General features: G+C 39.9%; 1 protein-coding gene across 1 annotated transcript in view; it reads right to left on the bottom strand.

The window, feature by feature from the left end:
- The window catches only part of Ar (androgen receptor), a 174462-nt gene extending 160229 nt beyond the window's left edge, over window positions 1–14233 (bottom strand). The window contains exon 1 of the mRNA NM_013476.4: window positions 11656–14233. Within this exon, the coding sequence (NP_038504.1) occupies window positions 11656–13208 (1553 nt within the window). The 5' untranslated portion in view covers window positions 13209–14233. The remainder of the gene's footprint in view (window positions 1–11655) is intronic.
- Between the last annotated feature and the right edge of the window lie 295 nt (window positions 14234–14528).

Below are 14528 nucleotides of genomic sequence, written 5' to 3'. Positions count from 1 at the left end.
GGCATTGCTGCCAACTTTTAAAAGAAATAGCTAAGTGGTTATCATTTGCATGAGTAGAAAGATGATGCCACCTTTTAAAGAAAACACTGAGCAAGGCACATTTGCAGCAGTCTGCTTTCATTGCCACAGTGAAAAAAAGTGCTATGTGACACCCTTGTTCATGATATAAAGGATTCGGTGCAACCAATTTGGACCTAAAAGGATGGAGATAACATTGTGTAAGTACTACAAAATGTCCCTTCTTATTTAATATGAATCACATAATCTGCAGTCTTGTCTTAAGATTTATTTCACTTTATAAGTCTCGTAAGAAGGCTGACTTCTGCTCACTCAACTAACTCTCTGTCTAATCTTGATGGAGTCATTTGTTTGTGTTTTTACTAGCAACTGGGCCAAACAGAAAGAGGAGGGTGACAAAGGATGGTGAAAATGAAGCCAGAGTGATAGACTAGAAAGGCTACTGGCAGCTAGACATTTCAAGTTCAAGATTTGACTCTATTGCTTACCATATTATTTTAGATATCTTCCTTTGTCAGAGCCCTTCCACAGAAAACTGGCTTAAACTAAAAATGTTTAATATTTGAAGTTCAGATATAGTATTTTTATAATTAAAAACTGTGTAATAAGAGTAGAGCTCCTTTTCATAGACATAGTGAATTCTAAACAAGCTTTTTTTTTTTTTTTTTTTTTTTTTTTTGCTTATATGTTCAGTCAACTTGAGCATGTCACTCAATTGCTATGTGGCTTTTTCTTCATCTGTAACATGGGAATATGCATGTATGTCATAGGATTATTAGGAATCACATGAAATGGGCACTTTTCTCTTTCTTGCTTTAAAGTAGTCTTATTTAAGCAGACATTCAATTGTTCAAGTTGATAGTTCACTTTAAAGTTCAGCCACTATAGCATTTTTGAGCTCTTTTCTATTATTCCTACCATAGTGCTTTCTAATCCCTACCATAAACTATCCACTATTTATAATCCCCTTCCATCCCAAAATTCCTACACTAATATCTAGGCCACTGAGCTGCCTTATATACAGCAGAAGTGCACAACAAAGCCGCTGGAGTAACCTATCTTTTGTGATGGTAAAGGGAACCAGTTAGGTGATCCATGAGACTCCTGGTATAGTACAGAGGTTAACACCTAGACTGAGTTGCTGTAGTCAGTTGATAGCTGCTAGAGAAGAGAGAGCCATTTTTCTTTGAGGCCATAGCTATGGATGGGTAGGTTTCTCATCTTCTATTAGATAACTCCACACCGATGCACATATGGGTAGAACTAGAAGTACTCAGAGATTAAAAAAAATAAGTCTTAAACAACAAGCCAAACTTTCTGGGGAACACACAGATCCAGTCACTCCCTATCTCTTTGACAGGTAGGCAAGGGCCTATTTTCTGAAAGTTGGTGTAAAAATTAAATTTATTAACCCATGCAAATATCAAAGGCTTACAAGCAATAAACAATATGTGCTCTTGCTATCATTGCTATTGTTAGAATTATTTGTTATGAAAATGGAGTTTTCAATGTTGAATTTTCTAAGAAAATAATATACAGTCTACCTTCAGAATAGGTTCTGACTAGGTGCAGACAATAACAGGCTGTGTGATCTTGGCCAAGTCTTTTATATCTGTGCCTTAGGCACTTCATCCATAAAATGAGATAGCTAAAAAAGATGACTGCCCAAATTCTATGAACTCTAATAGTTGAGTATCTAAGGCAATTTCTGTTCACATTTCATGCAGATTTCACCTTTGATTAAAATCAATGCTTATTAAAACTAAACTATAATGTTGGTGTGATATTTAAAAAAATATACTTGCTCTTTTGGATGTAGCTGTCAAACTGTATGGTTTCCTATTATTTAATTTAATTACTTGTCTTAAAGTTTGGGGAAGAAGAAAAAGCTCATTCTTTCTCTTAAATAATATATAAGATTATTTTTAATTTCCCTGAAAAAGAGGAAACTTGAAGGCTCTGCATGAAATCTGAATGAGCTAAGAAGCTCACGGGAAGGCACAAATTTTATTAAACATTTGATTTCTATGTCCTATACTTTTTCTACATATACCTTTCATCACTCTGTAAGTGGTGATGTGCTTTTCCATTTGTTAAAGCCAACATTTTGCCAATCATGTTTGTCTCCTTTCTTTTTTCACCATGACTATACCATCTGTCAATAAATGCTACCAACTCTTTCATTAAAACATCCCAGTGCAGCCATTTCTTACTCCTTTTGCTATCTTACTCTGAACTATCATCTTCCTTTGGAAACCTGGAATAGCTTCATCTCCTTGCTTCCCATTTACTCTGCAGTCCCTTCTTCACAGATAGAAGTTGCCAAACAGATGTCTCATGTATCTGAAATTAACAAATGCTATGAAAAAGAGTTCTACTAAAATACTGTGCTATTTATTTATGTTTTCAGAACACATCCTGAATTAATAAAGAATATTTAAGGAGATCTACTTTAACTCTGATGCTGTGTTCTATCACTCCTTACTCAGGCAAACTAGTCATATAGACCTCTGTCTTTTGTCACACCCAGTATGTCCCTTCTTTAGGCTCTCAGTGCCTGAAATCATTTAGTCTTGTATAGCTAAGTAGCTCACTTCTTTGTTTCCTTCAGGTCTCTTTTCAAGTATTTCATTCTCAGTAAGGCTTAAGCTGACCAACAAGTACAAACTGTGACTTCACACCTTAGTACCTCTCTTACTCAGTCTGCTAATTTAGCCTCCATAACACTTGTTCTTTAGTCATATTCTCCATGACACTGTAAGTTCCATGGCTGGATTCCACAATGCCTTTTCATTGATGATATAGAACTAGGTATGTGGTAAATGCTCAATAAATATTAGTTGGAAAATATACTGAAAAAAGAGTGAAACTGAAATCCCTGTGTGCCTCCGTTTGTATTTGACTGCGTACTACTTAAACTTTCTGAATAAACTTGTGAACACTATTATAATAGTCTTAACCTATACTATTTGTAAAAGGTAAAATTTATTATGTAGTATATTGCTTGAAATCTGGCATTGTAATCACTACAGTATTTTTCTTTTTGTTTAGGATTGGTTAAATATCCAGTGGGATTTTGGTTCTTCTATATGGATGTTAGAAAGTGTGTGTGTGTGTGTGTGTGTGTGTGTGTGTGTGTGTGTGTGTGTGTGTGTGCTTTTTTATGTGTTTGATTTTGGTGTGTTTGTTTTCTATTTTTGTAAAGAAAGTCATGAGATTTTGACATGGATTGTGTTAAATGTGTAAAATAGCTAAGCAGAATGTTCATTTTTCTAGAAGCTTTCTGGTGGAATTTCTAACACCTTTTATTTATACTTCAACATATCTAAATATGGAAAATCTCTCTTATGATATTGGCTGTTCCAGAACTCTCTCTCTAGGACTTTTATAGAGAAGACATGTTGGCTTTTGCTATGTGCCTAAATTCAGTTTTGCAAGTATTTTAATGAGGATTTTTGAGTTTATGTTCATCAAGGACATTGACCTACAATTTATGTTGTTGCTGATGTATCTTTACCAGGTTTTGGTACTAAGATAATCCTGGCTTTACAGAAGAAAATGGAAAGTGAATCCTAGCTATGAATCTTTAAATTTGAGTATGCATTCCGAAGCAACCCTAGAAGCCAGGAAAGTAAAAAGGGACCATTTTCTGAGGAGGTTGGAAATGCTCTAGAGCAGTGGTTCTAAACTTTCCTAATGCTGTTACCTTTCATACAGTTCCTCATGCTGTGGTGACCCAAAACCATAAATTATTTTTATTGCTACTTCATAACTGTAAGTTTACTATTGTTATGAATTGTAAAGTAAATATTTGTGTTTTTGATGGTCTTAGACAGATCATATAAAATGGTTGTTATCACCTCCCCCAAAAGGAGTCAAAACCCATGGATTGAGAACTGCTGAGAGAGAGACAGAGAGACAGAGACAGAGACAGAGAGAGACAGAGAGAGAGAGAGGGGGAGAACACTATGAAAGGGAAAAGTGAGAAAAATGACTGTGGATACTTTAATTGGGGAATAGGGAGGAATGGTACTATAGAGGAAGGAGTATACACTACAGATATTTGAAAAAAGATGTAGTAAAACTTACTTAAAAACAAATATATGAATAAATATTAATATGTAGATGCAGAGTCTATAGATATACAGATGATGCTCACCTCAAGAACCATAGACTGAATAACAAATACTCAAGGGAAATTTCCCTTTGAGTAATTCCTTATGGAAATCCAAGAGACTCTCAAAGCAATGTAGATTATTGTTACTGCCTTTGGTTGCTTCCATGAACCTTTAGTAAGAGCTTATTACTGAAGACACCACACAGTTTGGACACAGACCTTGAAGGAAATGAGATAGAACTGATCTGGAAGTCTCCCTGGAGAGCTTTCATAGAATCTGAAGGTACTATATAAGCTTCAAAGACAGAAAAACAATCAAAATTACTACCTTTAAGTCAACATTGACAAGCCAGTAAAATAGTGTTAGTGGTACAATAGTCATTCTATTATTTTTTTCTCTTATTCCTTGAATTATTTCACTTGTGTTTATCTCTTTCTTCCCTTCGGGGAGCGGGTAACTTCATTATGTAGAAGCTCAAAATAAACCTCTGCATCAATTGAAACCTTGAGAGCAAGAGAATTACTCTTGATCTGACTGCCACACTGGATATGTTCCTTGAATCTCACACCACACTATGACTCATTAATTATTCTGCATTTAATTCATTACTTATATTATTGCATAATTCTCCAGTCAAAGACATCAAATATATTCTCAGCAAATGCAATTACATAGTCAAGAAACTGTGGAAGAAACTAGTAATTAGTATGTCTGGAGTGTTAATGTTGAATAAAAAACATATAAAATATATACAATCTAAACAATGTAGAAATGGGATAAGAAAAGATATATAGATCAGCTAATATAGTTGAATGTCAAAAAAAAATACCTCACATGCATGGTTAATGTATTTGTTTAGAGAATCCTGAGACAGTTGAATTGGACACAGGTTCAACAATGACAATTAGATATGTACAGGCACAGAAATAGGACCTAGATCTCCACTTCACAACATATATAAACATCAAATCAAAAATGATCAATGACAAAAACCTGGGAAACTTGTAGAAAGAAACATGGGTGTATATCTTTTTGTTTTAGAACTAGGGAAAGCCTCTTAATCTGAAACATTAAATTTATAATCCAAAACACACACACATACACACACACACACACACACACACACACACACACAAAACCCTGAATTTTATCAAATTAATTAAAAAAATATTTTCCTTCAGTGGATGCTGCCAAAAATTATTCAAAAATCAATCCATTAAAGGACTTTTTATCAAAACATATATTTTTAAAGACTCATAATTCAATGTCAAAATGGCAACTCAACTAAACATGAGCAAAGAATATGCATAGGTATTTTGTCAAAAAAATGACAAAAGGCAAGAAATTGTATTGAACATTATTAGTGATTAGGAAAGTACACAATTAAAGTGACAATGAGCTAGCACTTCACATCCATTAGATATCAATAGTAACAACAATGATGATGATAATGGTGATGATGATATGGAACTGGAAAGACAGTTGAGTGGTAAAAAGCACTTGTTATTCTTCCAGCACCTACATCAAATGGCGCACAACTTTCTTCTAGTTGATCTGATGCCCTCTTCTGGCTTCCATGGGTACCCACACCTGTGCACATACACACACACACACACACACACACACACACACACACACACATTAAAAGAAAAGTAATACGTGTTTACAAGATATAGATAAAATACCATGTTCATATAATACTGCTTGGATTCCTTGGATTCTAAAGTACACCTTTGTGTAGTTTAGACACTTCAAAAGTGTCCAAAAAGACACTTTTGAAAACAGCTTGGCATATTCTTATAAAATTTAAAATATAGGTTCTATATGATATAAAATTTCCTTTACTTATTATTTAACCAAAAGAATTAAAAGACGGATTTGTGTTTAAGAGCACTTGTTACTTTTTCCGAGGACCCTGGTTTGATTCCTAACATCCATATGGTGGCTCACAACCATCTGTAATTTCAGGTTTAGAGAATCAGATACCTCAGACATGAAAGTGGTGCACATTCATGCATGCAGGAAAAACACTCATACATATAGAATAATATACACAAATTAATTTTTTTAAATGTGAATGAATGTTTGTGGCAATATTATTAGTAATCTCAAACAATGGTGGCAACCATTATTTTCATAAACGGACAAAATGTGGCATAATCTACAAAAAAAAAATAATTCACCTGTGGAAAAAATAATGAAGAACTGATTGTGATTTAACACTAATGAAGTTAGGAAACATTTTATAAAATAATGTAATCACAATAGAACTAGTATTGCAATGTTGTGTTTATTTAGATGAAATGGCAGAATGAGTAAATCCATAGAGAGACTAAGAGCAAATTAGTGGTACATCCGAGTTGGGAATAGGTAGAGAGGTCACTGATACCAAGCACATAGATTTTGGACTAGATGAGTAAAATGTCCTAAAATTGAGTGTGATAGTAAATATGTAAGTCAGAATTTGCCATAAAGAACTGAAATGTGTACTTTACTTAGATGAATTGTATGGATTGTGAATTATGTCTCAATTAGGCCACTGCTAACAAAATAGAACTCTGATCCAACATGATCTAAATTGGTAACAGTCTCTACTGACCAACAGTACTTTAATGCTATACATTTATGAGTGAGCCATTCCCAACCCTGATGTGTCTCGCAGATTGGCAGCAATCAGGGTGTGAGAGAAGAGCAGCATCATTCATGAGTTTGCAAACCATAATTTGTGTCCCCTCAGCTCTGTGGTGCAGATATGTAGCCCTTACTGAGTAACAATCTAAAATATTAGAATCAGGAGAGAAGCTTCCAGAAGCTTTATGTTCTGCTTCAGAGAAGTTTCCTCAAATGATCAACAGGTATACAAAATACAATGTTTTAATATTCCGACCAATAGCAAGGACGTTAGCATAATATTAAGTACCTTACTGGCCTACTTGAAGTTATTTGACTATTAATGAATAATCTGGAAATACTATGTATGCATAAAATGTACATTTTTGTTATATATCATGAAGGACATCAAATAGTATTAATTTTATGGTATTTCAAAAGTCATTATTTAAATTAAGTCAATGTGTTTAGCATACGTATAACTCAGTATAAATGAATATCATGGAACTTGATGAACTGCTGGCAATGGAAGCTGAAATATCAATAAGCATTTGCATGTAGCCTGAGCACCCTCATGTGAAGATTAAAGCCGACCTAGACATGCAGAATAGATGAATAGATCCAGATCCAGACAGAGCTTTTGAGAAACTGAGTATAGTTATCCTCAGTGTCTGAGAAAAGGTTATCAGTAGGGTCATCAGAGAGAAAAGGGCAGAGATTAAGATAGGCTGTGTAGGTAGCTCAGTGCAGAGGGCCCTGGATTCAAACTCCAATTCTGCAAGACATATACTGACAGACACACAGACACGCAATACACACCCACAACTGGAGTGGGGGTGACAAAATATTTCACTCAATCTTCAAGTTGCATAAGCTATCTCCCACAATTTTCTCAGCAACTGTTGAATCTGTCTCTAACCTCAAGGTAAAAATGTTCTGCTATGTGGCTATTCATTTTACAGTTCCCTCCTGCTGTCTAGTCTTAAAAGAGGTGCTGTGTTCATCTGATCTGTTACTTGCCACATTTTTATTAAAGAGAATCTTTAGGGGCATGCCACAGGTATAATGTGGGGGAAAAATTACATGAAGTAGATAGAAGAGTCTATATTTCAATGTCAAAGGCTCAGAAGAAGTGGAAATAAAAGAAAACTTAGCATAGGCAGGATTTGAGGAAGCTGTAGACAAAGAGAAAACAGAGTTAGTTGGGGATTGGATAAAGATTTTGTTTTCATTCCCTTACCAACATTAAAAAATGTATTTTTTGTTTTTTTATTATCACTATTTTTCAGTATCATGAGTTCAGATGTGACTATAAATCAAGCCTCTTGCTTTGTCCCTCCTAGTCTGCATTCTGTTCCTTGCTTAAATGGAACACCAGTTAAAATTAATGGTCTCTGTATCATCATATGTAGTAGTTGTAGTAGTAGTAATAGTAATAATAATGTTAATAAGAAGAAATCCATGTTCAACTCACAGGATACTCCAGAGAGTGACCACTGCATGCATACAAATCAGGAGATAAAAGAATTCTTTGTTTTAAAAGTATATGTGTAAACCAGATGAAAAAATTAAAACAGTGAAGAAAAAGACTTAACAAAACAATTAAATGTGTCAGCAAATTCAATATATTAATACCATGTATTAATATATGAGGTAAAATTAACAATGAGGGAGGGGGACCACCACAAACTAACAACTGGAAAGTTATTAAGTGGCATATAAATCACTTTCTAATGATGATACCAAGCTGAGAGTGCTAATCTATATAAGAGGGTCTTGCCATAGCTGCATCTTGTGGCTACTTACAAATGGGTGCCAAGTGACTTGGTTCTTTGTTGTTCGGGTTTGGGTGACTGAGACCCAGGAAGAACTCACTATATGTTTACAAACTATAGAGGACAACAAAAATCACACCTTAATCAGAAAGCCAAATTTCACTTTCTAAACTATGCAAACTACTCCATATGCGATAGCTTGAAAAAAAAAATGCTTGGTAACTAGGAAAGAGAGTGGAGATGAAATGAGAATTGATAAAACCCTGTACCTGGGGGCGGGGGGAGAAATAAAAGGCAGAACTTGCCAACATCACCAAAATAATGCCTCTTATGAATGCCGGAACAAACACACAAAAAATATTAATTTCCACTCTCCATCTAAGTAATTTCTCTAAGCCCCAACTCAAATTTGTCTATGGGTTCTCTAGGGCTCTAATTTGTAAGAATCCATGTTTACCACAGTATTGTGCTACAAAGTTGTAGTCCTGTTTGATCTCCAAGAGAAAACAGCTCCATAAAATATTGTCAGGCTTACAAACAAGACCCATTAGTTTTATTTTTCCTTCTGTTCAAACCATATGCTAGACTAAGTTAAAAAAAAAAAAAAGTAAGAAGATTTTCAGTTTCTGCCTTCTCAGTAGAAATGTTGCTAATGTCTAACACCAAATTCCTGCTGCCGTTAGTAAGGCTAAAAAAATTTCTCCCCCATATAACTAATGTTCATGATCACAAACAGTTGAAAAAAGTTACAAGAAACTTCCAGAATTTTGAGATATTAGACTCAAAATCGGCACACAATGTATGCCATCCAGAGGGAATGAGCTCTGGACGTGCCTTTAAAAAGTCTTTGCTTTTTATCCAATTATGCCTGTGAAGTACGGGTAAATAGAAAAGTCAGAAACTATTTTCATTTTAAATGGTGGTTGCATTCTGATGAGATCAATTAATTAATTTGCAACGAAATGATTCAAATGATTTTCTAGATCCTAGAAATGGAAACTGTCAGCTCACTTAGATAGGAACTTCACTGGCTCTAGCCAAACTCTCACTCAAAAATTTAGAGTGTCAATAAAGCTTCAAAGTGTAATGATCAATCTAATATCGAAGGGACCCCTCACATTAAGAACTGAGATAAAAATCAGAATGCTTACTATGTAAATGCTAGAAAGTATTTAAATTCACTTGGTAGAAAGTCAGACTGTATTTTCAAAAGTGCATCTTCTAAAACCAACACTGAGAACTATTACTTTCCTTCTTGTTAAGTGAGCAAGTTGGGGTAGTATAGCCAGAATAAGGGTGGCTAGCTCAAGTGGCTAGGCATCATGCTGGGCTAGGAAGCACTTTAGACATTCCCACCCCGAAGAAAAGTTTGTAGTAAAAGAGGGACTCCATTCTCTAGTTGACAGCCCTAGAAAAAATTAACCATACCAAGTAAATCTATTCTCATAAAACGAAGACCTTTTATCCCACAGTAAAACCCATCTCAAAAATAAACACTCTAACTTAACTGGAAAAGATTTAATGCTATCAAATGAATCTTTGAAAATCCTGTAAGACAAACTTTAAAAACCAAATAGAATATAAACTACAATAAACTGTTTCTTCAACAACTCAAAAAAAGTATATTTTATGAAAACCTATCCTCCCTTTTTCATTTTTGGACACTGTCCTAACAACCAAGAACAATAAAAGAATACAAATTGTTAGAATTAAGTCACAAAAAATTATGGTACATCTCACAAAGACATTTGGCGAACATCACAAATGAAAGAAAACCACTTGAGACACAAACATAAATCCATAGAGAAACATGAACACCTCAGGAAAATCAACCATTAATTACTCCGTCAATACTCCATCTTATCAGATGAAAAAAATAATCTTAACTTAGTGGGGAAAACATTTCAACTAGCCTCTAAGAGGCTCAAGAAGCAGTGGTAAATACGTTTAATAAGGCAAAATTGCCCGCCACTTTTCTCCTGTCCTAATTAGAACTGTGAGGCAACATTGTGGTTCATAGGTCATTGACAGTTCTTACTCAATTTGTTAACACGAGCAACTCAAGTTTTAAACTATAAGTATGTCCTTAAAATGAACAAAATATAATGTGGCGCCCTATTCCTCCGTCCCCAGTATAAATGTGTGAGCACACTCAAGCAGCAGGACAATGCCTCCCAGTTCTGTTCTGTTCTGTTTGTAACACTTGTGAGTCAAACTTAAACCTGCTCAAACTATCATTTACAGTACATTTCTTTTCTTTACAGGTCTGGTGCAAGCCCCAAACGGAGACTTTCTGATGTATTCTAATCTACAGAAAGTAAAGACTTTTCAAGAGAAAACTGGCCCACACAAACAGTCAGCCCATGCTGAGAAATAGTGAGAGTAAACTTTGCCCGGCGTTTACCACTAAAGTAACCCCATCTACCTGCTCTAAATGTGCCTTGTTGAATTCTCAAGGCTGACCTCTAACCGGAGAGCAAGTCACTGGTGACTTCCTGGGAAAGAAAACTGCGTCTTTCACCCCGAAGTCCCTTAGCAACCAGATGCGGCTTTTCTTTCTAGGAGAATTGAGAATTCTATTATCTCTCTTTGAAGGATGCGGGCCGAAAATCAGGTTTCTGCTTTTATTTCCCTTTTCTTATGCCAAGACCATTCACTTCACGGGTCTGGAAGGTGATTACCAACAGACCCAAAGACAAGAAACTCCCTACATGTCTGATCGTGTTTCCAGAACTTTGAGGAAAAGAATGAAAAACCGTGAAGAGCTTACAGGCGTCATTTCTGAAAATGGCCCATGCAATTGATTTAAGTTTGGAACTCATAGGATTTGAAATATCAGAAAGATCTTAATGGAGGAGTTTAGAAAGCTAGGGGAATTGGAGGGGAATCTCAAAGAGCACGTATTAGCACCCCGGAGCGCAGCAAAGATTCCCTGGGCTTAGGCGGAACATTTCACAAGATGACAGTCCCCACGAGGGCTCCAGATGTAGGACAGACCTTCCTATAGAACTAGTCTGAGCTGACTTAGGATCCTTCCGATTGTTCTATTGGGCGGGAGTCCCTAGATCCCACAAAATGCAAACTGCTTACTCTGTGCCCTTGGTCAAAAGGAGGCATTTTTAGTATAAACTTACCGCATGTCCCCATAAGGTCCGGAGTAGTTCTCCATCCAAGGTCCCATTTCACTTTTGACACAATTGGGACTGGGATAGGGTACTCTGTTCACAACTCCACCAGGATACCACACTTCGGAGGCAGAGTAGTCACTCTCCTGGCTTGTCAGCCCCTGAGGGGGCCGAGTGTAGCCATAGGGGGCTACAGGCCCGGCATCGCTTGGGCTGCTGCTGCCGCCCCCGCCTCCTGGCCCATATAATTGGCCTTCTTCAGCTGTGAAGAGAGTATGCCAGGAAGAAGAGGTGGTGGCTGGGGGCGATCCAGTGCTGGGCCCGGCTACACTCCCTCCATGTAGACTACCCAAGTCCCCATAGCGGCATTGCGCTGCCGCCGCAGCCCAGGCGCTGCCGTAGTCCAATGGGTTCTCCAGCTTGATACGGGCGTGTGGATGGGTAGGGGGCGGGGGGTGCGGCGGCCCGGACAGAGCCAGCGGAAAGTTGTAGTAGTCGCGATTCTGGTATGCTGCTGCCTCGTCTAGTGCTCCAGATTTATACAGAGACAGAGAGGACGGGATCTCAAGTGTCCCAGAGCTACCTGCTTCACTGCTGCCAGAGCACCCCAAGCTCTCACCTTCCAATCCTTTGGCGTAACCTCCCTTGAAAGAGGAATACTCAGCAGTCTCTTCAGTGCTTTTGCCTGGGCCTTCGTCCAGGGGAAGACCTTTGCATTCGGGCAGCGGCGCACAAGGAGTGGGACGCACCGCGGGTGGACCTCCCAGGAGCGACGCGTACATGCAGTCTCCCCGAAGCTGTTCCCCTGGACTCAGATGTTCCAATGCTTCCACACCCAATCCCATGGACACAGACACTGCTTTACACAACTCCTTGGCACTGTCAGATATGGTTGAATTGCCCCCTAGGTAACTATCCTTGGAGGAAGAGGGAGCCCCCGTGGCCTCCCTGGCTCTTGCGCTGCTGCCTTCGGAGATTACCTCCTGCTGCTGTTGGTGCTGTTGGTGCTGCTGTTGGTGCTGCTGCTGTTGTTGCTGCTGCTGAAGAAGTTGCATGGTGCCGGCCTCGTTCAAAATGTCTTTAATGTCGGCGGAGCAGCTGCTTAAGCCTGGGAAAGTGGGGCCCAGCAGGGACAACGTGGATGGGGCAGCTGAGTCATCCTGATCTGGAGGAGCTGGTGGCTGCTGCGGCAGCCCCTTGCCAGGAGCGGTGGCCGCCCCAGGCTCGGGGAGGCAGCTGCTCTCAGGGTGGCCCTCGGAGGCTGCCTGCTGCTGTGAAGGCTGCTGTTCCTCCTCCAGGGCCAGGTAGCCTGTGGGGCCTCTGATGTGGGCTTGAGGAGAACCATCCTCAGTGTGCTGCTGCCGCCGCCGCCGCCGGGGGCTAGTCTCCTGCCTCTGCTGTAAACAGGCGCCGGGAGGTGCTATGTTAGCGGCCTCAGGGTGCCTGGGGCCCGGGTTCTGGATCGCTTCGCGCACGCTCTGGAACAGATTCTGGAACGCTCCTCGATAGGTCTTGGATGGGGGCCGTGGGTAGACCCTTCCCAGCCCTAACTGCACCTCCATCCTTGAGCTTGTCTGTAGCTTCCACCGAATTCCCTTATCCTGCCTCCTCGTCTCTTGCTCTGAAGAGTTCTCCTGACTGATGATGTAGTATCTGCAGCTAGCTGCCCACCTGCGGGAAGCTCCGGGGAAGAAAACTTGCAGGAGGGGGGGTGGGTGGGGGGAGTGCCCAGATAACCTCAAAGTCTCCAGTAAAGGAAGGCACGCGCAAGACAGGATCTGCCCTGCTACTTACACAGTTTGTCTCTAAATACTTGAAGAACAGATTAAAAGATGCTCAAACCTTGACGGGAGGGAAAAGGGGAAATCCTCTGCCTTCCAAATTCAAAGTCCACTGAAGCAGGTGCAAATAAGAACTGGGCTATTTTCTTTTTGTTTTCTTTTAGCTTTTGTTTTGCTTTCGACTACTGAAACCCTAGCTGCCTTTTCATCTTTTCATTTCTAACACCACACACAGGGTGAGGGGCGGGCAGGAGGAGGTGCAGGGGCGAGAACCTGGAACCAGGGACTCTCCTGGGCGTGCTGTTGCTCCTCAGTCTCTGGGCTCCCAAAAGCCTTCCTTGCAATGTGCAACAAGCTCCCCTACTCTCAGCCAAAGGGAGTTTACCTCTGTGCAAACTGGCTGGCAGAGCTGGGGGTGTAGGGGAGAGGGTTGGCCAGAAAGCCTGCCTAGTCAGCTCCTGGAGAGGGGACCCAGGAGGGGGTAAGGGTAGAGGGGAAGAGGACAAAGGCAGCCGTAGTCCTACCGGACACTTTCCTTGCTTCCTCTGAGTCTCCCGCAGCTTTTAGAAACTTCACCGAAGAGGAAAGGGCAGCTCCTGGGCGGCGGCTTCGAAGCCGCCGCTCTGCAACAGGCGTTGGCTGTCGCTGGGCTGGGGCTGGCGTGGTGCGTCCCTTAAGCTTCTGTATGGCACTGGAGTGGCTAGCTCAGTCTTTTCCCCTCTGATGCCCTCTCAGCCTCCAGGTTTGCTCCGGACCCTCTGGTTCTCCCAGCAGGCTGGCTCCTAGGGATCTCCGAGGGGGCGCTGGGAGGTGGAAAGCAAATGCAACAGTTTGTGAGTCGGTCCCGCCCCCGCAGGCCGGCCTCTCTGCCTTCCCACCTCCTTTCTCTCTCCCCTCCCCTCCCCTCCCCTTTCCTTTTCTCCCCTCCCCTCACCGCAAGCTAGCGCAGAGTGGCTTTAGAGAACGTAGTGCTGGCGTAGTATGGTTGAAGGCTGGAATGACTCACTGTAGCCTTTGAAGACCCCTCTTCCCTAAATACCACTTGTTTTTCGGAACCGGGCTTTAGGCTCCAAAGCAGAAGCGATTTTTAACAGACAAGTC

Source organism: Mus musculus, chromosome X, assembly GCF_000001635.26.
Source record: "Mus musculus strain C57BL/6J chromosome X, GRCm38.p6 C57BL/6J".
NCBI lineage: Eukaryota > Metazoa > Chordata > Mammalia > Rodentia > Muridae > Mus > Mus musculus.
The sequence above is the reverse complement of the archived record's forward strand: the minus strand, read 5'-3'. Positions and strand labels throughout refer to the sequence as shown.